General features: G+C 47.1%; 1 protein-coding gene across 1 annotated transcript in view; it reads left to right on the top strand.

The window, feature by feature from the left end:
• Positions 1 to 21,549, top strand: part of st6galnac3 (ST6 (alpha-N-acetyl-neuraminyl-2,3-beta-galactosyl-1,3)-N-acetylgalactosaminide alpha-2,6-sialyltransferase 3) — a 143,347-nt gene extending 121,798 nt beyond the window's left edge. Inside the window, exons 4-5 of the mRNA XM_078408173.1 lie at positions 10,888 to 10,995; positions 14,541 to 21,549. Coding sequence (XP_078264299.1) covers positions 10,888 to 10,995; positions 14,541 to 14,772 — 340 coding nt within the window. The 3' untranslated portion in view covers positions 14,773 to 21,549. The remainder of the gene's footprint in view (positions 1 to 10,887; positions 10,996 to 14,540) is intronic.
• The last annotated feature ends 5,265 nt before the right edge of the window (positions 21,550 to 26,814 follow it).

Here is a 26,814-nt window from a genome sequence, read left to right as displayed (position 1 = left end):
GCGAAATATGAGATGCTGTTCTTCCAATTTGTGTTTAGCCTCACTCTGACAATGGAGGAGGCCTGTCCGATTTTGCAATAGGCATTTTGAAAAAAGTAACAACTAGTTTAAATGGTGCAAAATCAATATGACTTTCTGGAGTTTCCTCCCAGTGTTGAAAAAAAGATTGACTTTCTCCTTCAGTCAAAAAAAATCAGCTTGGACTTCATCATCATCAACATAATCATAATCATACTTTATTAGTCAAGTATGTTTTGCAACATACGAGCAATTTCATTTTCGCCCAAAGTCATTCTTGCCCAAAGAATAGGGTCCATTGACTTACTGGGACAATCTAATTCATTTGTCTGCACTGCTGATGTTAATGCTAATGCGGTTTACAAATTATTGATGCAAGTTTTTAAACATTGGCCATTATTTGTAATTAATCATTTCTTCCTTAAACACAGACTGCATTGGAAGCTTTTGTCACATTTGCCATTTCAAAAAAATATGTCGTTAAATTAATGGATTGATGTATTGGGAGATCTTACATATCTTGAATATGATGTGATTGTATTATTAATGGGGCTGTTTAACTCCCCTGACGGTTAAACTCAGCTGTGGATTTCACAGAGGACATTGAACAGTGAACAGTACAGATAGACAAACAAAGTGCTGGAGTAACTCAGCGGGTCAAGCAGCATCATTGAAGAAGAGTGCAAACAAGGAACTGCAGATGCTGGTTTACAAAAGACAGTAACATTTCCACCCTGGGGAAAAAGACTCAGCGGGTCAGGCAGCATCTCTGGAGAAAAAGGATGCATGACGTTATGGGTCGGGACCCTTCTTCAGACTTCATACTCCAGCGACGCTGCCTGACTCACCCTGGCCCAGAGGAGGTGAATCGAGGACCAGGGGACATTGGTTTAAGATGAAGGGGAAAAGATTTAATAGGAATCTGAGGGGTAACCCTTTTACCCAAAGGGGGTTGGTGGGTGTATGGAACGAGTTGCCAGAGGAGGGAGTTGATGCAGGGACTACCCCAATGTTTCAGAGACAGTTAGACAGGTGCACGGATAGACAGGTTTGGAAGGATATGGACCAAACGCGGGCAGGTGGGACTAGTGTAGCTGGGACATGTTGGCCGGTGTGGACAAGTTGGGCAGAAGTGCCCGTTTTCACACTGTATCATTCTATGACTCTGTGACACTATCCTACACACTAGAGGGGATAATTTACAATTTGACCGAAGCCAATTAACCTACAAACTTCTACGTCTTTGGAGTATGGGAGAAAACCGGAGCACCTGGAGAAAACCCACGCGGTGACAGGGAGAACATACAAGCTCCGTACAGACAGCGCCCGTAGTCGGGATCAAACCCGGGTTTCTGACACTGTGAGGCTGCACCACCGTGCCGACCATGTTCTATCGAAACCAGGTCCGTGTACATGACCCAATCTGTTTGAACCAGCCTCCACTGGGTAGCGGAAGCCGGAAACGTTTTAACAACATTGGGAGTTCATGTTTCAGTTGTATAAGACATTGGTGAGGACGCATTTAGAGTATTGTGTTCAGTTCTGGGCACCATGTTATAGAAAAGATGTTGTCAAGCTGGAAAGGGTGCGGAGAAGATTTACGAGGATGTTGCCAGGACTAGAAGGTCTGAGCTACAGGGAGTTGTTGAGTAGTCTAGGGAATCTATTCCTTGGAGCGCAAGAGGATGAGGAGTGATCTTAAGGAGGTGTATAAAATCATGACGGGAATAGATCGGGTAGATGCACAGAGTCTCTTGCCCAGAGTAGGTGAATCGAGAACCAGAGGACATAGGATTTAAAGTGAAGGGGAATGGATTTAATAGGAATCTGAGGGGTAACATTTTCACACAAAATGTGGTGGGTGTATGGAACGAGCTGCAGGAGGGGGTAGTTGAGGCTGGGACTATCCCAACGTTTAAGAAACAGTTAGACAGGTACATGGATAGGACAAGTTTGGAGGGAGATGGGCCAAACGCGGGCAGATGGGACCAGTGAAGATGGGACATGTTGGCCGGTGTGGGCAAGTTGGGCCGAAGGACCTTTTTCCACGCTGTAAGACACTAAGGCTCTGTGACTCTATAACGGATCACATCGTTTTTGTTCGATGGACCGGTTAAATAGTTTATGAAGGAATACAGAATCATAAAACCACTCCAGTGTGGAATAAATCTCTACACGATGAAATGGGTGTGAAATGAATGCAGGTGGATGGTCACAGCTGAATGAGTCTCCATCCCTTCTTTAGATTCTGTGAAAACACCATTGCTTGTTATAAATACAGCACTGGCTTCCGTGCCGGTGACAGTATCTTTATAGAGTGTCGAGGACATGCCTTATGAGTTCTAAATTATTCTTTAAGCCACAAATCATGCTGCTGATGGTTGTCTTGGGTCTTTGTGCAGCTACAGATCGTGTTGCGCTACAGATCGTTGACCTGCTGAGTGTGGCTGTATGCACCGCTCAGACACACCACTCATCCCGGCCCAAATTGCTGCATTGATTCACTCACTCCCTGCAACATGACAGCTACGCTGTACATCCAGCCCGTATCCCCGACCATTCATTCATTTCCATCCCCTCCCCCCTTCCCAAACACACCCAAACAACCAGAAACCCGACCTACTTCATATCCCCCTCCATCCTCTGCTACCTTGCCCTGAATAGGAGAATCGAGGACCAGAGGACATAAGTTCAAGGTGCAGTTGAAAAGATTTAATAGGAATCCGAGGGGTAACATTTTCACGCAGAGGGTGGCGGGTGTATGGAACGAGCTGCTGGAGGAGGTAGTTGAGGTAGGAACTATCCCAACGCTTAAGAAACAGTTAGACAGGTACATGGATAGGACAGGTTTGGAGGGATATGGGCCAAGCGCAGGCAAGTGGGACTAGTGTAGCTGGGACATATTGGCCGGTGTGGGCAGGTTGGACTGAGGGGCCTGTTTCCACACTGTATCACTCTATGACTCCATGACTATGACTCCATGTGCCCTGACTATTTGTAACCTTAACTCAGACCTGAGTGCCTCTTCACTTTCCCGATTCCTTCCAAGTAGAAACAGGCCCGGAGCGGCACGGTGGCGCAGCGGTAGAGTTGCTGCCTTACAGTGCCAGAGACCCGGGTTCCATCCTGACTACGGGTGCTGTCATAGAGTGATACAGTGTGGAAACAGGCCCTGTGGCCCAACTTGCCCACACTAGCCAACATGTCCCAGCTACACTCGTCCCACCTGCCTGCGTTTGGTCCATATCCCTCCACACCTGTCCTATCCAACTACCTGTCTAACTGTTTCTTAACCATTGGGATAGTCCCAGCCTCAACTACCTCCTCTGGCAGCTTGTTCCATACACCCACCACCCTTTGTGTGAAAGGATTACTCAGATTCTTATTAAATCTTTTTCCCTTCACTTTGAGCCTATGTCCTCTGGTCCTCGATTCCCCTACTCTGGGCAAGAGACTCTGTGCATCTACCCGCTTTATTCCTCTCATAATTTTATACACCTCTATAAGATCACCCCTCATCCTCCTGCGCTCCAAGGAATAGAGACTCAGTCCACTCAACCTCTCCCTACAGCTCACACCCTCTAGTCCTGGCAACATCCTCGTCTGTAACCGCGTGGGGTTTCTCCCGGTGCTCCAGTGCCCTCCCACACTTCAAAGACGTGCAGGTTTTGTAGGTTAATTGGCTTTGGTAAAATTGTAAATAGTCACCCAGTAAGTAAGACTTTTTCAGTCAGAGTTGTGAATCTGTGGAATTCACTGCCTCAGAAGGCAGTGGAGGCCAATTCTCTGAATGCATTCAAGAGCGAGCTAGATAGAGCTCTTAAGGATAGCGGAGTCAGGGGGTATGGGGAGAAGGCAGGAACGGGGTATTGATTGAGAATGATCAGCCATGATCACATTGAATGGCGGTGCTGGCTCGAAGGGCCGAATGGCCTACTCCTGCACCTATTGTCTATTGTCTAAGTAGGATAGTGCTAGTGTACGGGGCGATCGCTGGTTGGCACGGATTCAGTCGGCCGAAGGGCCTGTTTCCACACTGTATCTCTAAAATCCAGTCTAATGTTTTCATGGCTGGAATTTAGAAGATTGAGGGGGGGATCTTATAGAAACTTACAAAATTCTTAAGGGGTTGGACAGGCTAGATGCAGGAAGATTGTTCCCGATGTTGGGGAAGTCCAGAACAAGGGGTCACAGTTTCAGGATAAGGGGGAAGTCTTTTAGGACCGAGATGAGAACGTTTTTTTTTCACACAGAGAGTGGTGGATCTGTGGAATTCTCTGCCACAGAAGGTAGTTGAGGCCAGTTCATTGGCTATATTTAAGAGGGAGTTAGATGTGGCCCTTGTGGCTAAAGGGATCAGGGGGTATGGAGAGAAGGCAGGTACGGGATACTGAGTTGGATGATCAGCCATGATCATATTGAATGGCGGTGCAGGCTCGAAGGGCCGAATGGCCTACTCCTGCACCTATTTTCTATGTTTCTATGGCGATTTACAGACAGGACGAGCACCTGCACTCTCTCCAAATCGACCATCTTGAGCTTTCTGCTGCAGGTCATTTCCACTACCCTCCCAACTCCCTTGACGTGCTGCCTGCCCTTGGCTTTCTGCATTGCAATGGAGAGGTCCAACCCAAACTACAAGCACAACATGAAGGGGAATCTCATTGAAGCTTACTGAATAATGAAAGTCCTGGTTCGAGTAGGTGTGGAGAGGATGTTTCTACTCAAGGGAGAGTCCAGGACCAGAGGCCACAGCCTGCAAATAATAGGACGTACCTTTAGAAAGGCGATGAGGAGGGATTTCTTTAGCCAGAGGGTGGTGAATCTGGAGAGAATTAAGTCTTGGATTATCTATAAGGTGCCAACTAGGATGTTCCAGTGTGGATACTGTTCAATGAGGATAGACACAAAATGCTGGAGTAACTCAGCGGGACAGGCAGCATCTCTGGAGAGAAGGAATGGGTGACGTTATGGGTCGAGACCCTTCTTCAGGCTCTTTGGGTCGAGACCCTTCTTCAGACTAGTTTATTTAGTTTACTTTTGCGATACAACTCTGAAACAGTCCCTCCAGCCCATCGAGTCTGCACCGACCAGCGATCCCTGCATATTGACACTATCCTACACACACTAGGGACAATTTACACTTGTAACCAAGCCAATTAACCTGCAAGCCTGCACGTCTTTGGAGTGTGGGAGGAAACCGAAGATCTCGGAGAAAACGCACGCAGGTCACGGGTAGAAGGTACAAACTCCGTACAGACGGCACAGATCGAACCCGTGTCCTTGGTGCTGCGCGCGCTGTAAAGAAGCATCTCCACCACTGCCCCACCATGACCGCTCGTACTTGGCACAGAACACACAATAAAAGGTTGATGAACCTCCGACACCAGAACATGCCTTTCCAGTGAAACATCTTTCCACAGGAACATTAACTGAGCCACCACTGCAAGAGACCACTCAACACTAGCCTGCAGTGCACGATTCTGGGTTAAATCCAATCCAAAGTTTTGATTTAGTGGTTCAAATAGACTTGAATTTGTACTTTGAATTTCCTGCCTCGAGGACTACTCAGGTTATGGTGAAAGTGATGTCGCAAGGAGTGGCTCTTGGTACTCTCGGTGGCACAGCGGTAGAGTTGCTGCCTCATAGCGCCAGAGACCCGAATTTGATCCTGACAAAGGGCGCTGTCTGTACGGTGTTCGTACGTTGGTCCCGTGACCTGCGTGGGTTTTCCCCGGGTGCTCCGGTTTCCTCCCACCCTTCAAAGACGTACAGGTTTTTGTAGCTTAATTGGCTTCGGTAAAATTGTAAAATAGTCCTTAGTGTGTCGGATTGTGCTCGTGTACCAGGTGATCGCTGGTCGGCGCGGACTCGCTGGGCCGAAGGGCCGGTTTCCGCGCTGTACCCGTGCTGTACAGGTGGCAATAATAAACTAAAGTAAACTATTCTCGCAAGTCGAAAGACTGTGAGTCAGCTGGTGTGAGGCATCTATAAAATGTTGGCGTTCCTGCTTTCCCTGGAGTGGATTACAGAGCTGTGTTTGTGATGGGAGATGTCCACCAGATGACACTAAGGGCGATAACGAGACTCCTGTAATAATCCTGGTCATCTGCTTTGGGAAGGGTGGTGACAGCCAGCACTGATGGATGCAACAAACTGTTCCCCGCCTCCCAGAATTCTTTGCATTTTCTCTGGCAACTTGAGTTGCTCTGTTCATTAACGACATGTATTTAAACAGCACCTTGTCCACCTTCAGGATTTTGTAAAGCACTAGACCAAGTGGACCCGTTGGGCCCAAATCTCTCCTGCATTGGTGCAGCGCCCTCTCCTCCCCCCTCCCCTCCTCTCCCCCCCCCCCCCTTTCCCCCTCCCTCCCTCCTTCCTCCTCCCTCCCTTCCTCCTCCCTCCACCCCCCCTTCCCCTTCCCCTTGAGGAAAACCTTTATCATTCAGAGAGTTGTGAATCTGTGGAATTCTCTGCCTCAGAAGGCAGTGGAGGCCAATTCACTGGATGTTTTCGAGAGAGTTAGATTTAGCTCTTAGGGCTAATGGATTCAAGGGATATGGGGAGAATGCAGGAACGGGGTACTGATTGTGGATGATCAGCCATGATCACATTGAATGGTGGTGTTGGCTCGAAGGGCCGAATGGCCTACTCCTGCACCTATTGTATATTGTCTATTGTCCCCCTGCCCCCCACTCCATCCCCCTCAACCCCTCTTATCCTCCCTCCCTCCCCCCTCCCTCCCTAGGAGATAGGTTTAAACTTTAAAATGTGAATAACTTTTAAAATATAACACCAACTTCAATGAAATTTCTTCCATTAGCACCAAAGGGACGACGGTGAGTAAGGTGGGCCTAAAATTGTCACGCTATCGTGTACCGTTTTGGCTGTAGTTCAGAAACAAACAAATAAACAAAAGAGAGTTTTAGTATATAGATGTTGCAGACACTGAACTGAAGCCATTTTGAAGGGCAGCACGTTGGCGCAGCGGTAGAGTTGCTGCATCACAGCGCCAGAGACCCGGGTTCGATCCGGACTACAGTTGCTGTCTGTACACAGTTTGTGCGTTCTCCCCGTGACCGCGTGGGTTTTCTCCAGATGCTCAGGTTTCCCCCCACACGCCAAAGACGTACAGGTTTGTAGGTTAATTGGCTTCGGTAAAAATTGTAAATTGTCGGCAGTGTGTAGGATAGTCCTAGCGTGCAGGGATCACTGGTCGGTGCGGACTCGGTGGGCCGAAGGGCCTGTTTCCACGGTGTATCTCTAAACTAAACAAAAAGACAGCTAACCTATTTGCACAACACCTCACAAACAGCGATGTAATAATGATCACAGCTTTTAAACTAAGATAAATATTAACCAGCACACAAAGACCTCTCGCTTTCAAAACAGGATGTTTCAGCAGCCACAGAAGGCTGTGGAGGCCAAGTCTGTGGATATTGTTAAGGCAGAGATAGATAGATTCTTGATTAGTACGGGTGTCAGAGGTTATGGGGAGAAGGCAGGAGAATGGGGTTAGGAGGGAGAGATAGATCAACCATGATCGAATGGCTGAGTAGACATGTTAGGCCGAATGGCCTAATTGTAACTAGATGCTGCATCTCTTCTGAAATCGACTGGTTCGAATGTCCTCATCAGTGTGCAAGCTTGCCATTTGCCTGCCTGTTAAGCGCGCTCTTACCTTCAGCTAATACCCACACATGGAATTCCTCAGTGGAGTCAATAGTCAATAGTTGTTTATTTGTCACATACACATAAATGTGTAGTGAAATGAAACATTACCCACAGTTGAACACTAAGACCAATAAGAATAATCAATAAAAATGCAATAACACACACAATCACAACTAACACCAAACAAAAAGAAACATCCATCACAGTGAGTCTCCTCCAGTCCCTTCTCACTGTGATGGAAGGCCAGAATGTCTTTTTCTCTTCCCTGCCGTCTTCTCCCGCGGTCAGGCTGTTGGAGTTGCCACGTCAGGGCGGTCGGGGCTACCGATATTGACTGGACGGTGAAAGGTCCGCGGCGGGCCGACCCAAGCCCCACGATTCGGGGCGGGCGAACACGCTGCCTCTGCCGCTGCCGGAGCTCCCGATGTCGGCCCCCACCCAGGGGCCTGCGGGCTTCCGACGTCCACACGGCCCGCGGCGGAGCCTCCGGAGACGAGTCGCAGCCGCTCCCGCAGCATCCGCAGGCAGCCGGCGCCGCAGGTGGTGAGTCCGGGCCGTGGGCTCTGCGAACCAGAGACCCAGGTGGTCCCAGGTGCATGGCCGGTGGTAGGCCGCAACGGGAACGGAGACACGACACAGAACAAATGTCGCGTCTCCGTTCGGGAGAGAGAATGTTACAGTTCCCGTTCCCTCCCACCCCCCCCCCCCCCCCCAAAACATAGCATACAACACTACATCATATTAAACTACAATTCAGACAAAAACAACAAAAAACACAAAAGACAGACGGACTGCAGGCAAGCCGCAGCTGCGACGGCAGCGCTGGCTCCTCCCAGCTGATCAGCAACGTTCTGAACAATGTGGGGCTTTCCGATCTTCAGTGAAGAACAGTACGTCACCATGCCGTGGAGCCACTGTCGCCAGCTTGAAGGCGCTGCCTCAAGAAGGCGCTGCACCAAAGTGCTGGCTCGAAGGGCCAAATGGCCCACTCTTGCATGTAATTTCTACGTTTATCAAAGTGGCGTGGCGGTAGAGATGTTGCCTTAACAGCGCCAGAGCCCCGGGCTCGATCCTGACTGTACAGTTCTTCCCGGGACCACGTGGGTTTTCTCCGGGTGCTCCAGTTTCCTCCCACATTCCAAAGATGTGCAGGTTTGTAGGTTAATTGGCCTCGGTAAATTGTCCCGAGTGTGTAGGATAGACCTAGTGCACGGGTTGGATTGTTGGTTGGCACAGACTTGATGGGTCAAAGGGCCTGCTTCCACATTGTATCTCTAAACAAAACTGCCAGAGTAGGTTTTTTTAGTTTAATTTAGAGATACATCGCACAAACAGGCCCCACGGCCCACCGGGTCCACGCCGACCAGCGATCCCTGCACACTAACACTATCCTACACACACTAGGGACAATTTACAATGATACCAAGCTAATTAATCATATCATATCATATCATATATATACAGCCGGAAACAGGCCTTTTCGGCCCTCCAAGTCCGTGCCGCCCAGTGATCCCCGTACATTAACACTATCCTACACCCACTAGGGACAATTTTTACATTTTACCCGCCAATTAACCTACATACCTGTACGTCTTTGGAGTGTGGGAGGAAACTGAAGATCTCGGAGAAAACCCACGCAGGTCACGGGGAGAACGTACAAACTCCTTACAGTGCAGCACCCGTAGTCAGGATCGAACCTGAGTCTCCGGCGCTGCATTCGCTGTAAAGCAGCAACTCTACCGCTGCGCTACCGTGCCGCCCACAATCTACAAATCTGTACAGCTTCGGAGCGTGGGAGGAAACTGGAGCTCCCAAAGAAAACCCAGGCAGGTCACGGGGAGAACGTACAAACTCCATACAGACAGCACCCTTAGTCGGGATCAAACCCGGGTCTCTGGCGCTGTAAAGCAGCAACTCTACCGCTGCGCCACCGTGCCGCGTGATCTGAAGAAGTGTCTCGACCCGAAATATCACCTATTCCCTTTCTCCAGAGATGCTGCCTGCCATGCTGAGTTACTCCAGCACTTTGTGTCTATCTTCTTAAACTAAAATGCCGACTGTTCTGAGGAAAGTTTAATAACAAGGAACTGCAGATGCTGGTTTACCAAAGAAAGACTCAAAATGGTGAAGTAACTCAGCGGGACAGGCAGCATCACTGGAGAATGGAGTATCTAGGTTGGGATGTTCTCCACTGGAGAATGGAGTATCTAGGTTGGGATGTTCTGCTACAGTTGCACAAGGCATTGGCAACGCCACATCTGTTACAGTTGACTTACCCACGTTCTCCAGAGATGTTGCCTGACCTGCTGAGTTACTCCAGCAATTTGTGCCCTTTTGCGCAATACTCCAAATGTGGCCAACAAAATTCTGGAGTAACTCAGCGGGTCAGGCAGCATCTCTGGAGAGAAGGAATAAGCGACGTTTCGGATTGAGACCCTTCTTCAGAACCTCTTCTGGCAGTTTGGTTTCGTTTAGTTGAGAGATACAGTGTGGAAACAGGCCCTTTGGCCCATCACGTCCATGCCGACCAACAATCCAGCCCGTACACTAGGGACATTTACAGAAGCCAATTAACCTACAAACCTGTGCGTCTTTGGAGTGTGGGAGGAAACCGGAGCACCCGGAGAAAACCCACGCAGGTCACGGGGAGAACGTACAAATTCCGTACGGACAGCACCCTGCAGTCGGGATGGAACCCGGGTCACTGGCGCTGTAAGGCAGCAACTCTACCGCTGCGCCACCGTGCCGGCCTTCTCCAGGCAGCGGCGCCAGGCTGGGGACAGTGGCTTCACGGGAAGGTAACGTACTCTCCTTCACTGATGATGTTTGGGCCAGTGTGAGGTGCGATGAACACAACTGATCGCGGTGCCCCCCCCCCCCCGCTGAAGTCTAAGCTGCTCTCCGCTCAGCTGTAACTCTCAGTTCGTCCGCATCTCCAAGCTCAATACGTCCTGTTTGCCTTTTAATTTGAACGGTATTTTACGCCCTTGCTTCGCAAATTGCACTGTGCGGATACTGCGGGCTGCAAACTGTCATGAATTGCGAGCTGGAAATAAATAATTCAGACGGCCTGTCAACAGTTGTGGCACTTATATTCACTGCCGCCGCTGAAGCAGCGTGGTGATGTGGGTTTGACAAAGTGCTAATGCTCAGTCATTTTAAAGAGATTTCTCCTGTTCTCCTTCTGATCAGGATACTGTCAGGTACATACCTGAGCACCGGCTGGTTCACGTTAGTGCTCGCCATGGAGGTCTGCCCCAAAATACACATCTTTGGGATGGTTAACAACACCTACTGCAGGTAAGATCACTGAGGGGGGGAGAGGGTTCACTTTTTTCACGCTTCACTAAATGACACTGGAAAATATAAAGAGATTCAGTCGCATGGTTTAGTTTAACATAGAAACATAGAAAATAGGTGCAGGAGGAGGCCATTCGGCCCTTCGAGCCAGCACCACCATTCATTGTGATCATAGCTGATCATCCACAATCAGTGACCCGTGCCTGCCTTATAACATATAACAACTACAGCATGGAAACAGGCCTGTCCGGCCCTACCAGTCCACGCCGACCATTCTCCCTGACCTAGTCTCATCTACCTGCACTCAGACCATAACCCTCTAATCCCCTCCTATCCATATACCTATCCAATTTACTCTTAAATAATAAAATCGAGCCAGCCTCCACCACTTCCACCGGAAGCCCATTCCATACAGCCACAACCCTCTGAGTAAAGAAGTTCCCCCTCATGTTACCCCTAAACCTTTGTCCCTCAATTCTGAAGCTATGTCCCCTTGTTGGAATCTTCCCCACTCTCAAAGGGAAAAGCCTACCCACGTCAACTCTGTCCGTCCCTCTCAAAATTTTTAAAACCTCTATCAAGTCCCCCCTCAACCTTCTACGCTCCAAAGAATAAAGACCCAACCTGTTCAACCTCTCTCTGTAGCCTAAGTGCTGAAACCCAGGCAACATTCTAGTAAATCTCCTCTGTACCCTCTCCATTTTGTCGACATCCTTCCTATAATTTGGCGACCAGAACTGCACACCATACTCCAGATTCGGCCTCACCAATGCCCTGTACAATTTCAACATTACATCCCAACTTCTATACTCGATGCTCTGATTTATAAAGGCAAGCATACCAAACGCCTTCTTCACCACCCTATCCACATGAGATTCCACCTTCAGGGAACAATGCACAGTTATTCCCAGATCCCTCTGTTCTACTGCATTCCTCAATTCCCTACCATTTACCCTGTACGTCCTATTTTGATTTGTCCTACCAAAATGCAGCACCTCACACTTATCAGCATTAAACTCCATCTGCCATCTTTCAGCCCACCCTTCCAAAAGGCCCAAGTCTCTCTGTAGACTTTGAAAATCTACCTCACTATCAACTACTCCACCTATCTTAGTATCATCTGCATATTTACTAATCCAATTTGCCACACCATCATCCAGATCATTAATCCCTTGATTCCGCTAGCCCTTAGAGCTCTATCTAACTCTCTTTTAAATTCATCCAGTGAATTGGCCTCCACTGCCTTCTGTGGCAGAGAATTCCACAAATTCACTACCCTCTGGGTGAATTTTTTTTTTCTCACCTCAGTTTTAAACGGTCTCCCCTTTATGCTTAGACTGTGTGGCCCCTGGTTCTGGACTCCCCCGACATTGGGAACATTGTTCCTGCATCTAGCTTGTCCAGTCCTTTCATAATTTTATACGTCTCTATAACCTGGTTCCCGTATTGGCAGGACTGACATATGATGAAATAATGGATCGACTGGGCTTATATTCACTGGAATTTAGAAGGATGAGAGGGGATCTTATAGAAACATATAAAATTCTTAAGGGATTCTTAAGGGATTGGACAGGCTTGATGCAGGATAAATGTTCCCAATGTCGGGGGAGTCCAGAACCAGGAGTCACAGTTTAAGAATAAGGGGTAGGCCATTTAGAACTGAGATGGGGAAAAACCTTTTCACCCAGAGAGTTGTGAATCTGTGGAATTTTCTGCCACAGAAGGCAGTGGAGGCCAATTCACTGGATGTTTTCGAGAGAGTTAGATTCAGTTCTCAGGGCTAACGGATTCAAGGGATATGGGGAGAAAGCAGGAACGGGGTACTGATTGTGGATGATCAGCCATGATCATATTGAATGGCGGTGCTGGTTCGAAGGGCCAAATGGCCTCCTCCTGCACCTATTTTCTATGTTTCTATGTAAATCTCACGATCCCAGAAGTATACAGTTGCACTTTGAGGTGAATTGTGGTAAATTAAACTGCTGCACATTCTCATCAATCATATTATTTGCCTTTGAATTGTGAACCCTCTTGATTCTGCACAACATTACGTACTTAATGAAACTATCTGTCACATTTATTTTGTTCTCAATATCAGCGCAGAGGTACAGGTGGAATGTAGTCTTTTGTTCATATGTATTTGTGTAAAGTATGCCAAAGTTTGTTAGTTAGAGTCCCAAAGTTGCACAGCACAGAACACTGGAGACACAACTGACTGTTAATGCTGGGAGGCCAATAGTTCCCGATCGTCCTCAATTAATCGAAGTCGTTCGATTTACATAGGAACATAGAAAATAGATGCAGGAGTAGGCCATTCGGCCCTTCGAGCCAACACCCCCATTCAATATAATCAATTAGGTATAGGCAGGAAATTTCAAATTTTATTGTCAAAAATATTTATTCAAATATTAAAATTATATGTACAGTACAATAAAACCAAAACAGAACCCACCACCATAATGCAAGACAAACAGTAAACTATTACACAACTATCTTACGCTCCTTGTCAAGGAAGCATTCAACCCCCCGTGGTGCCCAGAGTGTGGACTTTATTCCTTGGAGTGCAGGAGGATGAGGGGTGATCTTGGAGAGGTGTTCAAAATCATGACAGGAATAGATCGGGTAAATGCACAGAGTCTTTTGCCCAGAGTAGGGGAATCGAGAACCAGAGGACATAGGTTTATGGTGAGGAGGGGGAAAGATTTAAAAGGAACCCGAGAGGTAATTTTTTTACACAGGTGGTGGGTGCATGGAACGAGCTGCCAGAGGAGGTTGTTGAAGCAGGTACTATAGCAGCGTTTAAGAAACATTTAGACGGGTACATGGATAGGACAGGTTTAGAGGGATATGAGCCAAACGCAGGCAGGTGGGATTAGTGTAGATGGGACATGTTGGTCAGTGTAGGCAAGTTGGGATGAAGGGCCAGTTTCCACGCTGTATGGCTATGACTCTATAATATAGGTTTTCTTAGGTTTAGGTTTAGGTTTATTATTGTCACGTGCACCCAGGTGCTGTGAAAAGGTTTGTTTTGCGTGCTATCCAAACAGATCAGATACACAATACATACAGTATGTTATATTTGCATTGTATTTGTATGTATTATAACATACAATTGTATGTTATAATACATACATTGTAAATACAATGGAGTCAGGTACAATAGGTAGTGCAAAGGGGAAGATACAAAGTGCGGAATGTAGTTCTCAGCTTTGTAGCGCATCAGTTCCAGAGACAAAGACCAATGTCCGCAATGGGGTAGAGGTGAATCGAACAGTGCCCTAGCTTCAGTTCAGAAGCCTGATAACAGAAGGGGTAGAAGCTGTTCCTGAGTCTGGTGGTGCACGCTTTCAAGCTTCTGTACCTTCTGCCGGACGGGAGCGGGGAGAAGAAGCGGTGACAAATGTTTAACCGTAATGGAGGCCTCAACAGGTAATGGAGGCCTCAAACCCACCCTTTGCTTCATGAAGCTGTTTGCGGAGGTACAGTGATCATCTACTCCGGCAGTGCCACAGGTCACAATGTCACCGACGTTTTTTTTCCTTCAGTCTTCACAGGTCCGGGTCACGGAAGAAAATCCCCTACCATTACTACGAGCCGGGGGGTCGGGACGAATGCGCGGAGTACGCCATTCACGAAAAAGCCTTCTACGGCGGGCACCGGTTCATCACGGAGAAAGCCGTCTTTGCCAAGTGGGCCAAGCACCACGACATCACCTTCTCGCACCCACCCAGCGGCCCCCCGCTCGCAAGCCCCCAGACCCGCCCGACGAAGGGATGAACCACTCCTCCCAGGTGCGGGGCTGGGATGGGGAACACTGCCACCTCTTCAACACCCGTCCACTGCGTATCCCCTCCCGCTCTGTGAGTGCGCGGGGAACCTGGCCGCATTTGGACTCAAACCTTTGTACTATCATAGGAGGAAGAAAGAGCAAAGATCCAGCAAGTATTTAAAGTATTTTACAGGGGGGGGGGGGGTCCCCACAAATGGTGCACTGCATATTGAAAATTGCACTAGAACACTTTGACAGCGGGCCGTTCAGCCAATGTTGTGGATTTTAAACGGGGCGTCCCTTTGGCTTTTAAACTCCCAACGCCCCAGCTCCAGCACCCTCGGGAAGATCACTTTCCCACTTACGATGCTCGTACAGGAGCTACAAGGACTAACAACTCAAAATCTACCACCGCACGCACCCTTGAGGAAACTTGATGACAATCCGTCCCTCAGTTCAAAACATAGAAAGTAGGCAGAATGTAGAAAACAAGGAATTGCAGATGCCGGTTTTACGCAAAAGGGCATGGTGGCGCAGCGGTCGAGTTGCTGCCTCACAGCGCCAGAGACCCGGGTGCGATCCCGACTAGGGGGGCTGTCTGTACAGGGTCTGTACATACTCCCCGTGACCTGCGTAGGTTTTCTCCGGGCGCTCCGGTTTCTCCCCCACACTCCAAAGACGTGCAGTTTAATCGTCTTGGTATAATTGTAAATTGTCCCTAGTGTGTGTAGGATAGTGTTCGTGTGCAGGGATCGCTGGTCGGCGCGGACTCGGTGGGCCGAAGGGCCTGTTTCTGCGCTGTATCTTTAAACAAAACGAAACTATTTTTTCCACCAATGCTAATTTCCTTTCATTCTTCCTTTTCATGAGAGTCCACCTTTCCCGGCATTTCTGGAATATAATTTGTGTCCTCTCCCAGTGTTTTAAAAGCATTGCACTTTGTTGATCCATGGTGTAAATCCTCTTGTTTCCCATGGAAGGAACCTACATTTGTCTTCAGCAATTCTTCTTTCACTTACGGAAGCTTTTACAATCCTTTTTTTATGCGCCTTACGGGTTTGCTCTCAAGCTCTGCTTTTTCCTCTCTTAATTAAAGTCCTGGAACCTTTTTGTTTACTGAAATCTAAATCCCCATCCTCCAGACAGCCACTTTGTCTGGCAACCTTCTATCACTTCTCTTTGGATCTAACACAACCTCGGAACAATTTTGGAAACCAGGACTGGTGGTTTTTGTCGGGGTTTTATTTTGGATCAGAAAAGTACATATAAATGTTGCAGTTCCAGCATCCATTATTTAAATGTCGATTAATCTTCATTTGCTTTAATGAAGCTGTCCAATTTATCATATCCAACTCACTTCTCACAACTTATCGTTTTCCTTTGTTTCAATTTAGGACATTAGCTTTAGATTGAGCTCCATCATTTTTAGCCTTAATTATGCTCCATTCACGTCTCTGAAATGGGCCGAAAAGATTAGGAGCCTGAGTACTGGAGTAAGTCAGAGGGTCAGGCAACATCTCTGGAGAACATGGATAGATGATGGACACAAAAGGCTGGAGTAACTCAGCGGGTCAGACAGCATCTCTGGAGTGAAGGACCCTCGAAGGAACAGGTGGCGTTTCGGGTCGAGACCCTTCTGAGGGTCCTTCTTCCCAGAGACGCTGCCTGACCCGCTGAGTTACTCCAGCTCTTTGTGTCTATCTTCGGTTTAAACTGGCATCTGCAGTTCCTTCCTCCACGTGGATAGATGATGGTTCGGTTCGGGACCCTCCTTCAGACAAGAGTCTGAAGAAGGGTCCCGACACTAAACGTCGCCTGTCCATGACCTCCCTAGGTCATGAGATCACGGGACATAGGAGCAGAATTGGGCCATTCAGCCCGTCGAGTGTGCTCCGCCACTCGGTCATGGCTGATCTATTGTTCTCTCTCAATGCCATCCTCCTGCCTTCTCCACGTCACCATACACTCCCTTACTAGTCAAGAACCTGGCAATCTCCATTTAAAAAAATACGTAATGATTTGGCCTCCACTGATGTCTGTGGCAATGAACTCCACAGATTCAACACCCTCCGGCTCGAGAAATGCCCGTCATCTCCATTCTAAGATGTGTGGATATGAAATCAATCTCCAGTATTGACAGTGTCTAACTTGGTGAGCATAAAACTGCCATTCATCAAAGGAGAAGATCAAAAATCAGAAGATCGAGAGAAGCATATCATCAATCGATCCCTTCTCTGGGTTTACAATCAATATCAAGAGCCAATTAACGCAACCGTTTAATGTCTTTCACAAGGCAGTGCCTCTCGCATTCTTGATCTGCTTTTGTTAAAAATAATCACTGAAGTTTTCAAAAGTTTAATTAACTTGCTCATGAAAATGAACAGGTAAATAATTAACCCTGCCAGAGATAAAAGGGTACGTTCAATGATCGCTGGTATTCTCCTGCAAACATGTCACAAATTCAAGTTTTGATTTAGTTATACTGTTCTCGGTGCATTCATCCTACAACAGGCTTATGCGTCTCATGGTCACGACTGTGCCCAAACAATGGTGTGACTCTAAAGGTGCTGCTTAGGTAGATACCGTGATGTGGACCCTATAACTATCCAGGAGAACCAGTGAGAACCTCTTCAGTATTTTCAAAGGAAGACTACAATGATCGACACAAAATGCTGGAGTAACTCAGCGGGTCAAGCAGCATCTCAGGAGAGAAGGAATGGGTGACGTTTCGGGTCGAGGCCCTTCTTCAGACGGATGTCAGGGGAGGGGGCGGGACAAGGAAAGGATGTAGTAGGAGACAGGAAGACAGAGGGAGAACTGGGAATGGGGAGGGGATAGAGAGGGACAGAGGAACCATCTGAAGTTAGAGAAGTCAATGTTCATACCGCTGGGGTGTAAGCTGCCCAAGCGAAATATGAGACGCTGTTCCTCCAATTTGTGCTAGGCCTCACTATGACAACGGAGGAAGCATGGGCCCATTCCTTCTCTCCTGAGATGCTGCCTGACCCGCTGAGTTACTCCAGCATTTTGTGTCTACCTTCGATTTGAACCAGCATCTGCAGTTATTTTTCCTACAATGATACTTAGTTCACTTTAGTTTAGAGATACAGTGTGGAAACAGGCCCTTCGGCCCCACAAGTCCATGCCGACCAATGATCACCCATACACTAGTTCTATCCTATATGCTAGAGACAATTTACAGAAGCCAATTAACCTAATTCAAGAGAGAGTTAGATTTAGCTCTTTGGGCTAAAGGAATCGAGGGATATGGGGAAAGAGCAGGAACGGAGTACTGATTTTCGATGATCAGCCATGATCATATTGAATGGCTGGCTCGAAGGGCCGAATGACCTACTCCTGCTATTTTTCTATGTTTCTACAAATCTGTACGTCTTTGGAATGTCTTTGAAACCTGAGCACCTGGAGAGAAACCCACATGGTCACAGGGAGAAACTCTGCACAGACAACGCCCGTAGTTAGGATCGAACCCGTGTCTCTGGCGCTGTGAGGTAGCAACGCTACCGCTGCGCCACTGTGCCGCCCATAATCGATGAACAAGTATGGAGATACAAGGAGCTGCAGATGCTGGTTTACAAAAAAAATACGCAAGTTTTAGCTCAGTAAGTCAAGCAGCATTTCGCAAGCACATGGATAGGCGACTGGTCTGAAGAAGGGTCCTGACCCAAAACATCGTCTATCCACAGATGCTGCCTGACCCGTTGAGTTACTCCAGCAATTTGTTTTTTTTCTTCAATAACATGTATGAACGGTTTAAGATGAGTTAATGTAGGTGGTGGTGGAGGCAGATACAAAAGTTGCATTTAAGAGGTTTTTAGACGGGCACATGAAGGGAGGGGCAAGGAAGAAAGGAATATGGATTATGTACAGGTGGATGAGATCATTAACTTGGCATCTTGTTCGGCACAAACTTTGTGGGCCAAATTGCCCTCTCCTGTGCTGTAGTTTAATTTAATTTAGTTTAGTTTAGAGATACAGCGTGGAAGCAGGTCCTTCGGCCCACCGAGTCCACGCCGACCAGCGATCCCCGCACACTAACGCTATCCTACACACACTAGGGGACAATTTACAATTTTAACAAGCCAATCAGTCTTTGGAGTGTGGGAGGGAGCCGGAGCACCCGGAGAAAACCTACGCAGGCCACGAAGGGAGAATGTACAAACTCCATACAGACAAGCACCCGTTGTCAGGATCGAACCTGGATCTCTGGCGCTGTGAGGCAGCAACTCTACCGCTGTGCCACCGTGCCACCCCAACTGTTCTGTTCTATGTTCTATGTAAAATTGCATAGGTACTTGAGACAGGCTGAACCGTGAACAATCAGATTTACTGTACACGATGAGCGGTATTGTACAGGACAACAAGCATGTTTCCCCACAAGTCATTTGTTTGATTTTAGCAAGGTAACTTTGACACACACTCTTCAGTATTATGTATTCCTGGAGAGGTAGCTTGATGGAAGCTTGACTTCACAGCAGAATCTAAATGCCAAACAGTCTTTGCGTTGCAGTTGTTTTTTACCTTCCTGACTGAGGGATTAAACCAGACTGCATTTTTGCCAAGAACTCAGGATTAGAGGCCTCCCGGGGGTCTGATGGATTTAATGGTTATCAACTCCAGCTAATGAATTGGAAACTCTTCACTGTCTTGCGCTTACAGAATCCCAGTCTGCCTCATCAGCATCTTTTTTTTTTATCAGCATTCGAACCTTGTCTGAATATGCCTTCTTTCAAACTTTATTCATGGAAAGTTACACACATTTTCTATGAAGATAATAAAAATGACCAAAAATGGAAAAATAAAGTTGCACCAGAAAATCATTTATGGGTATCTGCCTCACCACTGCCTCCGAAGGTTATGGGTTCAAATCCCTCGGCAAGGACTTGAGTTGTTGGGGCGGTACAGTGGCGCAGCGGTAGAGTTGCTGTCTGACAACGCCGGAGACCCAGGTTCGATCCTGACTACAGATGCTGTCTGCACGGAGCTTGTACATTCTCCCTGGGACCCTGTGGGTTCTCTCCTGGTGCTCCGGTTTCCTCACACGCTCCAAAGATATACAGGTTTGTCAGTTAATTGGCACCTGTACATTGCCCCTAGCGTGTAGGATAGAACCAGTGTACGGGGTGATCGCTGGTCGGCGCTGACTCGGTGGGCCGAAGGGCCAGTTTCCATGCTGTCTCTCTAAACTAAACTAAACTGAACTACAAGATCTAGGTAGCTTATGTACTGTACTGAGGGAAGGATGCACTATCGACACTGCTGGCTTTCAGATGGGAAGTCAAATCATCTTGGACCAGCAGATGGGATCAGTTTAACGTAGCATCATCTTCAGCGCAAACCAGTTGTACTCAATAGTTTGAGTTTAGTTTATTGTCACGTGTACCGAGGTACAGTGGAAACTAGGGGTGCCAACTATCTCACTCCCAAATAAGGGACAAGGTGACGTCACCGCCTCGCGCCCCATGTGACCTCACCCAGCCAGCGGCCACGTGCTCCCGCTCCACCAATGGCGACCGCCCGGGCCGGGAGGTGGGTTGTTACGCAACCTCCATTAGGCAGCGCCCAGGCCTCCGGACCTACACTGTCCGGGCCTACAGCGTCTGGGCCTACAGCGCCCCCCCCGGGCCTAATACGGGACATGGGTGGTCCCGCACGGGACAACCCAAAATATGGGATGTTCCGGTTAATATGGGACAGTTGGCAACCCTAGTGGAAACGCTTCAGGTACAGTGAAAAGCTTTGTGGGCTGAAGGGCCCTACTGTTTCTATGTTCCATGTTCCAATTCTAGGCATTATCACTTTGCTGTTTGTGTTCAGCGCAAAAACTGGCTACCATGTTCTCTGAACGACTACGCCTCATCGGCTAAAGTGTTCTTTACGCTGCGAAGGTTTTTGAAGGTATTATAGACAGTGAAGTTAGCTCCTCAGAAATGCATGCCACATTCCAATTTAGAGATTAATTTGGCAAGCGTATGAATTTCTTAAAACCCATTTAATCTTTCGGTATGCTGCTCATTTCTCTTGTAAGTGCGGCAGATTGACACGTACCATTAAATCATGGGATTGGAAACCACAATCAATCAAATCTAACATTCTTGACAATACACCTCCAACAGAAAGACCGAGTTCTCAAGTTTTCAACTTGACGTTTTGGCTTAGATTAGTTTTTTTTTAGTTGACAGAATCAGCATGGAAAACAGGCCTTTCGGCCCACTGAGTCCACGCCGACCATCGATCAACCATTCACATTATGTTATCCCACTTTCAAGAGTCAAGTCAGGTCAAGAGTGCTTTATCGTCATGTGTCCCAAACAGAACAATGAAATTCTTACTTGCAGCAGCACAACAGAATATGTAAACATCGAATCAGCCATGATTGAATGGCAGGGTAGACTAGATGGGCTGAATGGCCTAATTCTACTCCTATCACTTATAATCTTATAAACTCTTTAAACAGTATAATAAACAAAAAGCAGTATCATATATATAAATTATATATATATAAATAACATATATAAGATAACATATTTTAAATCTATATAAAATACCCACTTGTGAAATAATTAGGGCAATTTACAGAGGGCCAATTAACCTACAAACCCACACATTTTTGGGATGTGGGAGGAAACCGGAGCACCCGGAGGAAAGCCACGGAGGTACAGGGATAAGGTACAATAAGAAAATAACTGCAGATGCTGGTACAAATCGAAGGTATTTATTCACAAAATGCTGGAGTAACTCAGCAGGTCAGGCAGCATCTCGGGAGAGAAGGAATGGGTGACGTTTCGGGTCGAGACCCTTCTTCAGACTGAAGTCTGAAGAAGGGTCTCAACCCGAAACATCACCCATTCCTTCTCTCCCGAGATGCTGCCTGACCTGCTGAGTTACTCCAGCATTTTGTGAATAAATACCTGGGATAAGGTACAAACTCCACATAGACGGAATCCGGGTCCCTGCCGCTGCGAGTTCAGTTCCGTTTAGTTTATTGTCACGTGTATCGGGGTACAGTGAAAAGCTGTGAGGCATCAGCTCTACCCGCTGCGCCACTGTGCCGCCTTTAAATGTAACATTTGTGAGACGTAAGCCTGTCCATTGAATTTGCAGCTGACTGAAGCTTTCTATATTTAGTTTAGTGATTATGATAATGTGTTTATTCAGTTTTCTAGCTGAATTCAGAACATTCCTCCAACTGAATATTAATCAGTCATGAACTGATCTGATTCTTCCGACTTGCACTTTGATTCTTCACATCTTCCCTTGATGACTCCGTGAGAAAGTCATACAGCAAAGAAACAGGCCCTTCGGCCCAACTTGCCCAATAAAGATAAACTATCTCTATTTCAAGGTCATAAGGGATAGGAGTAGAATTAGAACATTCGGCCCATCAAGTCTACTCCACCATTCAATCATGGCTGAACTATCTCTCCCTCCTAACCTCATTTTCCTGCCTTCTCCCCATAACCTCTAACACCTGTACTAATCAAAAATCTATCTCTGCCTTAAAAATATCCACTGACTTCGCCTCCACGACCTTCTGTGGCAAAGAATTTGAACCTTACGGGATGAATTAGCCATGCAACCTCATCCTCAAGGGGATGGGTAGGAATTTCTTTAGTCAGAGGGTGGTGAATCTGTGGAATTCATTGCCATAGGCGGCTCTGGAGGCCAAGTCAATAGATATTTTTAAGGCAGAGATAGATTCTTGATTAGTACGGGTGTCGGGTTATGGGGAGGGGGCAGGAGAATGGGGTTGAGAGGGAGAGATAGATCAGCCACGATTGAATGGTGGAGTAGACTAGATGGGCCGGATGGCCTAATTCTACTCCTATCAGTTAGGAACTCGTGAACTTATAAAGAACCTTGGCTGGTGAAGGGTTTCGACCCGAAACGTCACCTATTGTTTTTCTCCAGAGATGCTGTCTGACGATTACAATCGAGCCATTTACAGTGTGTAGACATATGATAAGGGAGTCAATGAAAGGGAGATAGACATAAAATGCTGGAGTAACTCAGCGGGACAGGCAGCATCTCTGGATAGAAGGAATGGGTGACGTTTCGGGTCAAGAGCCTTCTTCGGACTTGAGACCATTCTTCAGAATGGAAGGGAGGTTGGTTTGTGTGATGGTCTGGGCTGCGTCCACATTCAATATCCAGTCTGCAAATAGACAGCAGACAATAGGTGCAGGAGTAGGCCATTCGGCCCTTCGAGCCAGCACCGCCATTCAATGTGATCATGGCTGATCATTCTCAATCAGTACCCCGTTCCTGCCTTCTCCCCATACCCCCTGACTCCGCTATCCTTAAGAGCTCTATCTAGCTCTCTCTTGAATGCATTCAGAGAATTAGCCTCCACTGCCTTCTGAGGCAGAGAATTCCACAGATGCCTTGTTTCGCTGTGTTGTAACAGTAACTGGGCCTCAATGACTGAGTTGGTTACAGCATGACCTTGATAAAAGCAAATCTTTGGAATTCACGTTTTATTGCTAGTCATACATTGTTAATGTAAAGTTTAAACATTGTACCTTTTGAGAAATTATTTACAATGCATCTTTTAGCAATTCTCTGCAGCCTTGAATCTACAGCCTTCCTTTTCAGAGTTACCAAATGAGAAGTGTTCAACTTTAAATTTTAATGCAACTGCCCTCATGTTTATATATCATTAATTTTGAATATCGTGGAATTGTACTGTTCTATTTTTGCACTCCTGATACTTTTCCCTAATCTACGAACATTATTTTGTACCTCTGTACTAAACACTGCACTTGTGAATTTACATTGATGTAATAAAATGCCATTTTCTCGTATATTGTCTTGCCCTTACTTCAGATTCAGTAGTTGAAAGTATCTAAAGTTGTTGGACATACCATTTCCAGTAGACTTTGTGATCCATTGACATATAGACAATAGACAATAGGTGCAGGAGTAGGCCATTTGGCCCTTCGAGCTAGCACCGCCATTCAATGTGATCATGGCTGATCATTCTCAATCAGTACCCCGTTCCTGCCTTCTCCCCATATCCCCTGACTCCGCTATCATTAAGGGCTCTATCTAGCTCTCTCTTGAATGCATTCAGAGAATTGGCCTCCACTACCTTCTGAGGCAGTGAATTCCACAGATTCACAACTCTCTGACTGAAAAAGTTTCTCCTCATCTCCGTTATAAATGGCCTACCCCTTATTCTTAAACTGTGGCCCCTGGTTCTGGACTCCCCCAACATTGGGAACATGTTTCCTGCCTCTAACGTGTCCAACCCCTTAATAATCTTATACGTTTCGATAAGATCCCCTCTCATCCTTCTAAATTCCAGTGTATACAAGCCTAGTCGCTCCAGTCTTTCAACATATGACAGTCCCGCCATTCCGGGAATTAACCTAGTAAACCTACGCTGCACGCCCTCAATAGCAAGAATATCCTTCCTCAAATTTGGAGACCAAAACTGCACACAGTACTCCAGGTGCGGTCTCACTAGGGCCCTATACAACTGCAGAAGGACCTCTTTGCTCCTATACTCAACTCTTGTTATGAAGGCCAACATTCCATTGGCTTTCTTCACTGCCTGCTGTACCTGCATGCTTCCTTTCAGTGACATCATCTGTAGACACATGTCCTTGTGAGATCAGCTGTGTTTAACTTGGAGGATTCATGTGTTTAGTTTTAGTTTAGAGATGCAGCGCAGAAACAGGCTCTTCAGCCCACCGAGTCCGCACCGACCTGCGATCCCCTCATACACTAGCACTATGCTACACACTAGGGACAATTTACAATTTTTTCTGAAGGCAATTAACCTACAAACCAGTATGCCTTTGGAGTGTGGGAGGAAACCGGAGCACCCGGAGAAACCCCACCTGGTCACAGGCAGAATGTATAAACTCCGATCCTGACCTCGGGTGCTATCTGTGTGGAGTTTGCACATTCTCCCAGTGACCGCGTGGGTTTCCTCCGGGATCTCCGGTTTTCTCCCACATCCTAAAGCCACATGGGTTTGTGGATTAATTTGCCTCCCTAGTGTGTAAGGAGTAGCGGGGTAACATTGAGGTACCGTGAACTGGTTGTCGATGGTCATTGTGGACTCGAGATAGACACAAAAGGCTGGAGTAACTCAACGGGACAGGCAGCATCTCTGGATAGTAGGAATGGGTGACGTTTTGGGTCAAGACCTTTCTTCTGACTGAGAGCCAGGGGGAGAGGGAGACTATGGAAGAGTAAGGTGTGAAAACGATGGATCAAAGCAGATGCTGTTAAGGAAATGCAGAATGGTTCATTGTTAGCTGAGGGGAAGGTGACAATGAGGCATACATCAATAATATTTAATCAGGTGGACCATAGAACGAGTCGGAGAACTAGGGTGTGGGAGGGACAGAGGGAGAGGGAAAGCAAAGGTTACTTGAAGTTAGAGAAATCATATTCCTACCTATGGCTTGTAAGTTGCCCAAGTGAAATATGAGGTGCTGTTCCTCCAATTTGCGCTGAGCCTCACTCTGACAGTGGAGGAGGCCCTGGACAGAAAGGTCAGTGTGGGAATAGGAGGGGGAGTTAAATTGTTTAGCAACCGGGAGATCAGGCAGGCCTAGGCGGACTGAGTGGCCCTAAATGGACACTCCCCCCCCTACATCAAAAATCTTCTAACCCCCCTCTCTAACTCCAGGTCCCTCAGATCGGCCGACTTGGGGCTATTCACTATCCCACGGTCTAGGCTTAAACTCAGGGGTGACCGCGCTTTTGCGGTTGCAGCTCCTAGACTGTGGAACAGCATCCCTCTCCCGATCAGAACTGCCCCCTCCATCGACTCCTTTAAGTCCAGGCTCAAAACATATTTCTACTCCCTAGCGTTTGAGGCTCATTGAGGAGGCGCTGTGAACTGTTTGCGTGCTACTGTATGTTTTCATTTTTTTTTTCTATTGGAACCTAATTCAAATGTACAGCACTTTGGTCAACGTGGGTTGTTTTTAAATGTGCTATACAAATAAAATTGACTTGACTTGACTTGACATTGTGGACTTGGTGGGCCGAAGGGCCTGTTCCCATGCTGCGTCTTTCAATTATTCTATCTGTGTCAGATCTACCTGATCTGCAGTTGTTGATGTTCAATGGGTGAACCCGTTGACACCAATGCAGCTCGGCTGTGTTCTGTACAAACTGCGTTATCTGTAAAATAGTCACTTTATAAAGTAATGAGAACGGCTTGGCTCTATGAGTTGATGTTCTGTAAATGGACAGGCTATAATTCAACACGGCACTTTGAAACAGTTCAGCTTAAGTGCAATTGCCACGAGAAACTAAAATTTCTGGCTCCCATCTCATTTTTGATTGAAGTACTGCATCATCATGGACAGATATCACCCGGTAACTCATTGAGCTAGATGTTACGACCTGCCTTTATTTATCTATATTTTCATATTACCAGTCACTGATGCACAGTAACTAAAGCGGCAATTACAATTCAGAGATCACAGAGCATGCGAGGCTCTGTGTGCATCTGATCCTCGAACTCTATATCTCAGACAGGTGAGATTGTATTTCTGAAGCATGTTTAATGCAGTCAAACCTCCAAGGTCAGTCCACAGCTACGTACATGGGCAACATTTCACATTAAGCCAAATAGAGAGACATTCATGGTCATGAGTGATAGGAGCAGAATTAGACCATTCGGGCCATCGAGTCTACTCCGCCAATCAATCATGGCTGATCTATCTCTCCCTCCTCACCCTATTTCTCCTGCCTTCACCCCATAAGCCCCCACACCTGCACTAATCAAGAATCTATCTATCGCTGCCTTGAAAATACCCATTGGCCTGGCCGCCACAGCCCTCTGTGGCAAAGAATTCCACAGATCCACCACCCTCTGACTAATGAAATTCCTCCTGCGTTCCTTCCTAAAGGAACGTCCTTTAATTCTGAGGCTGTGGCCTCTAGTCCTAGACTCTCCCACTAGTGGAAACATCCTCTCCACATCCACTCTATCCAAGTCTTTCACTATTCGTGAAAGTCACATTAGCCGAATTGACCGGAAAATTGATCAAAGAGTTCACAAG

Source organism: Rhinoraja longicauda, chromosome 11 (genome assembly GCF_053455715.1).
Source record: "Rhinoraja longicauda isolate Sanriku21f chromosome 11, sRhiLon1.1, whole genome shotgun sequence".
Classification (NCBI taxonomy): Eukaryota; Metazoa; Chordata; class Chondrichthyes; order Rajiformes; family Arhynchobatidae; genus Rhinoraja; species Rhinoraja longicauda.
This window is presented reverse-complemented; position numbering and strand designations above follow the sequence as displayed.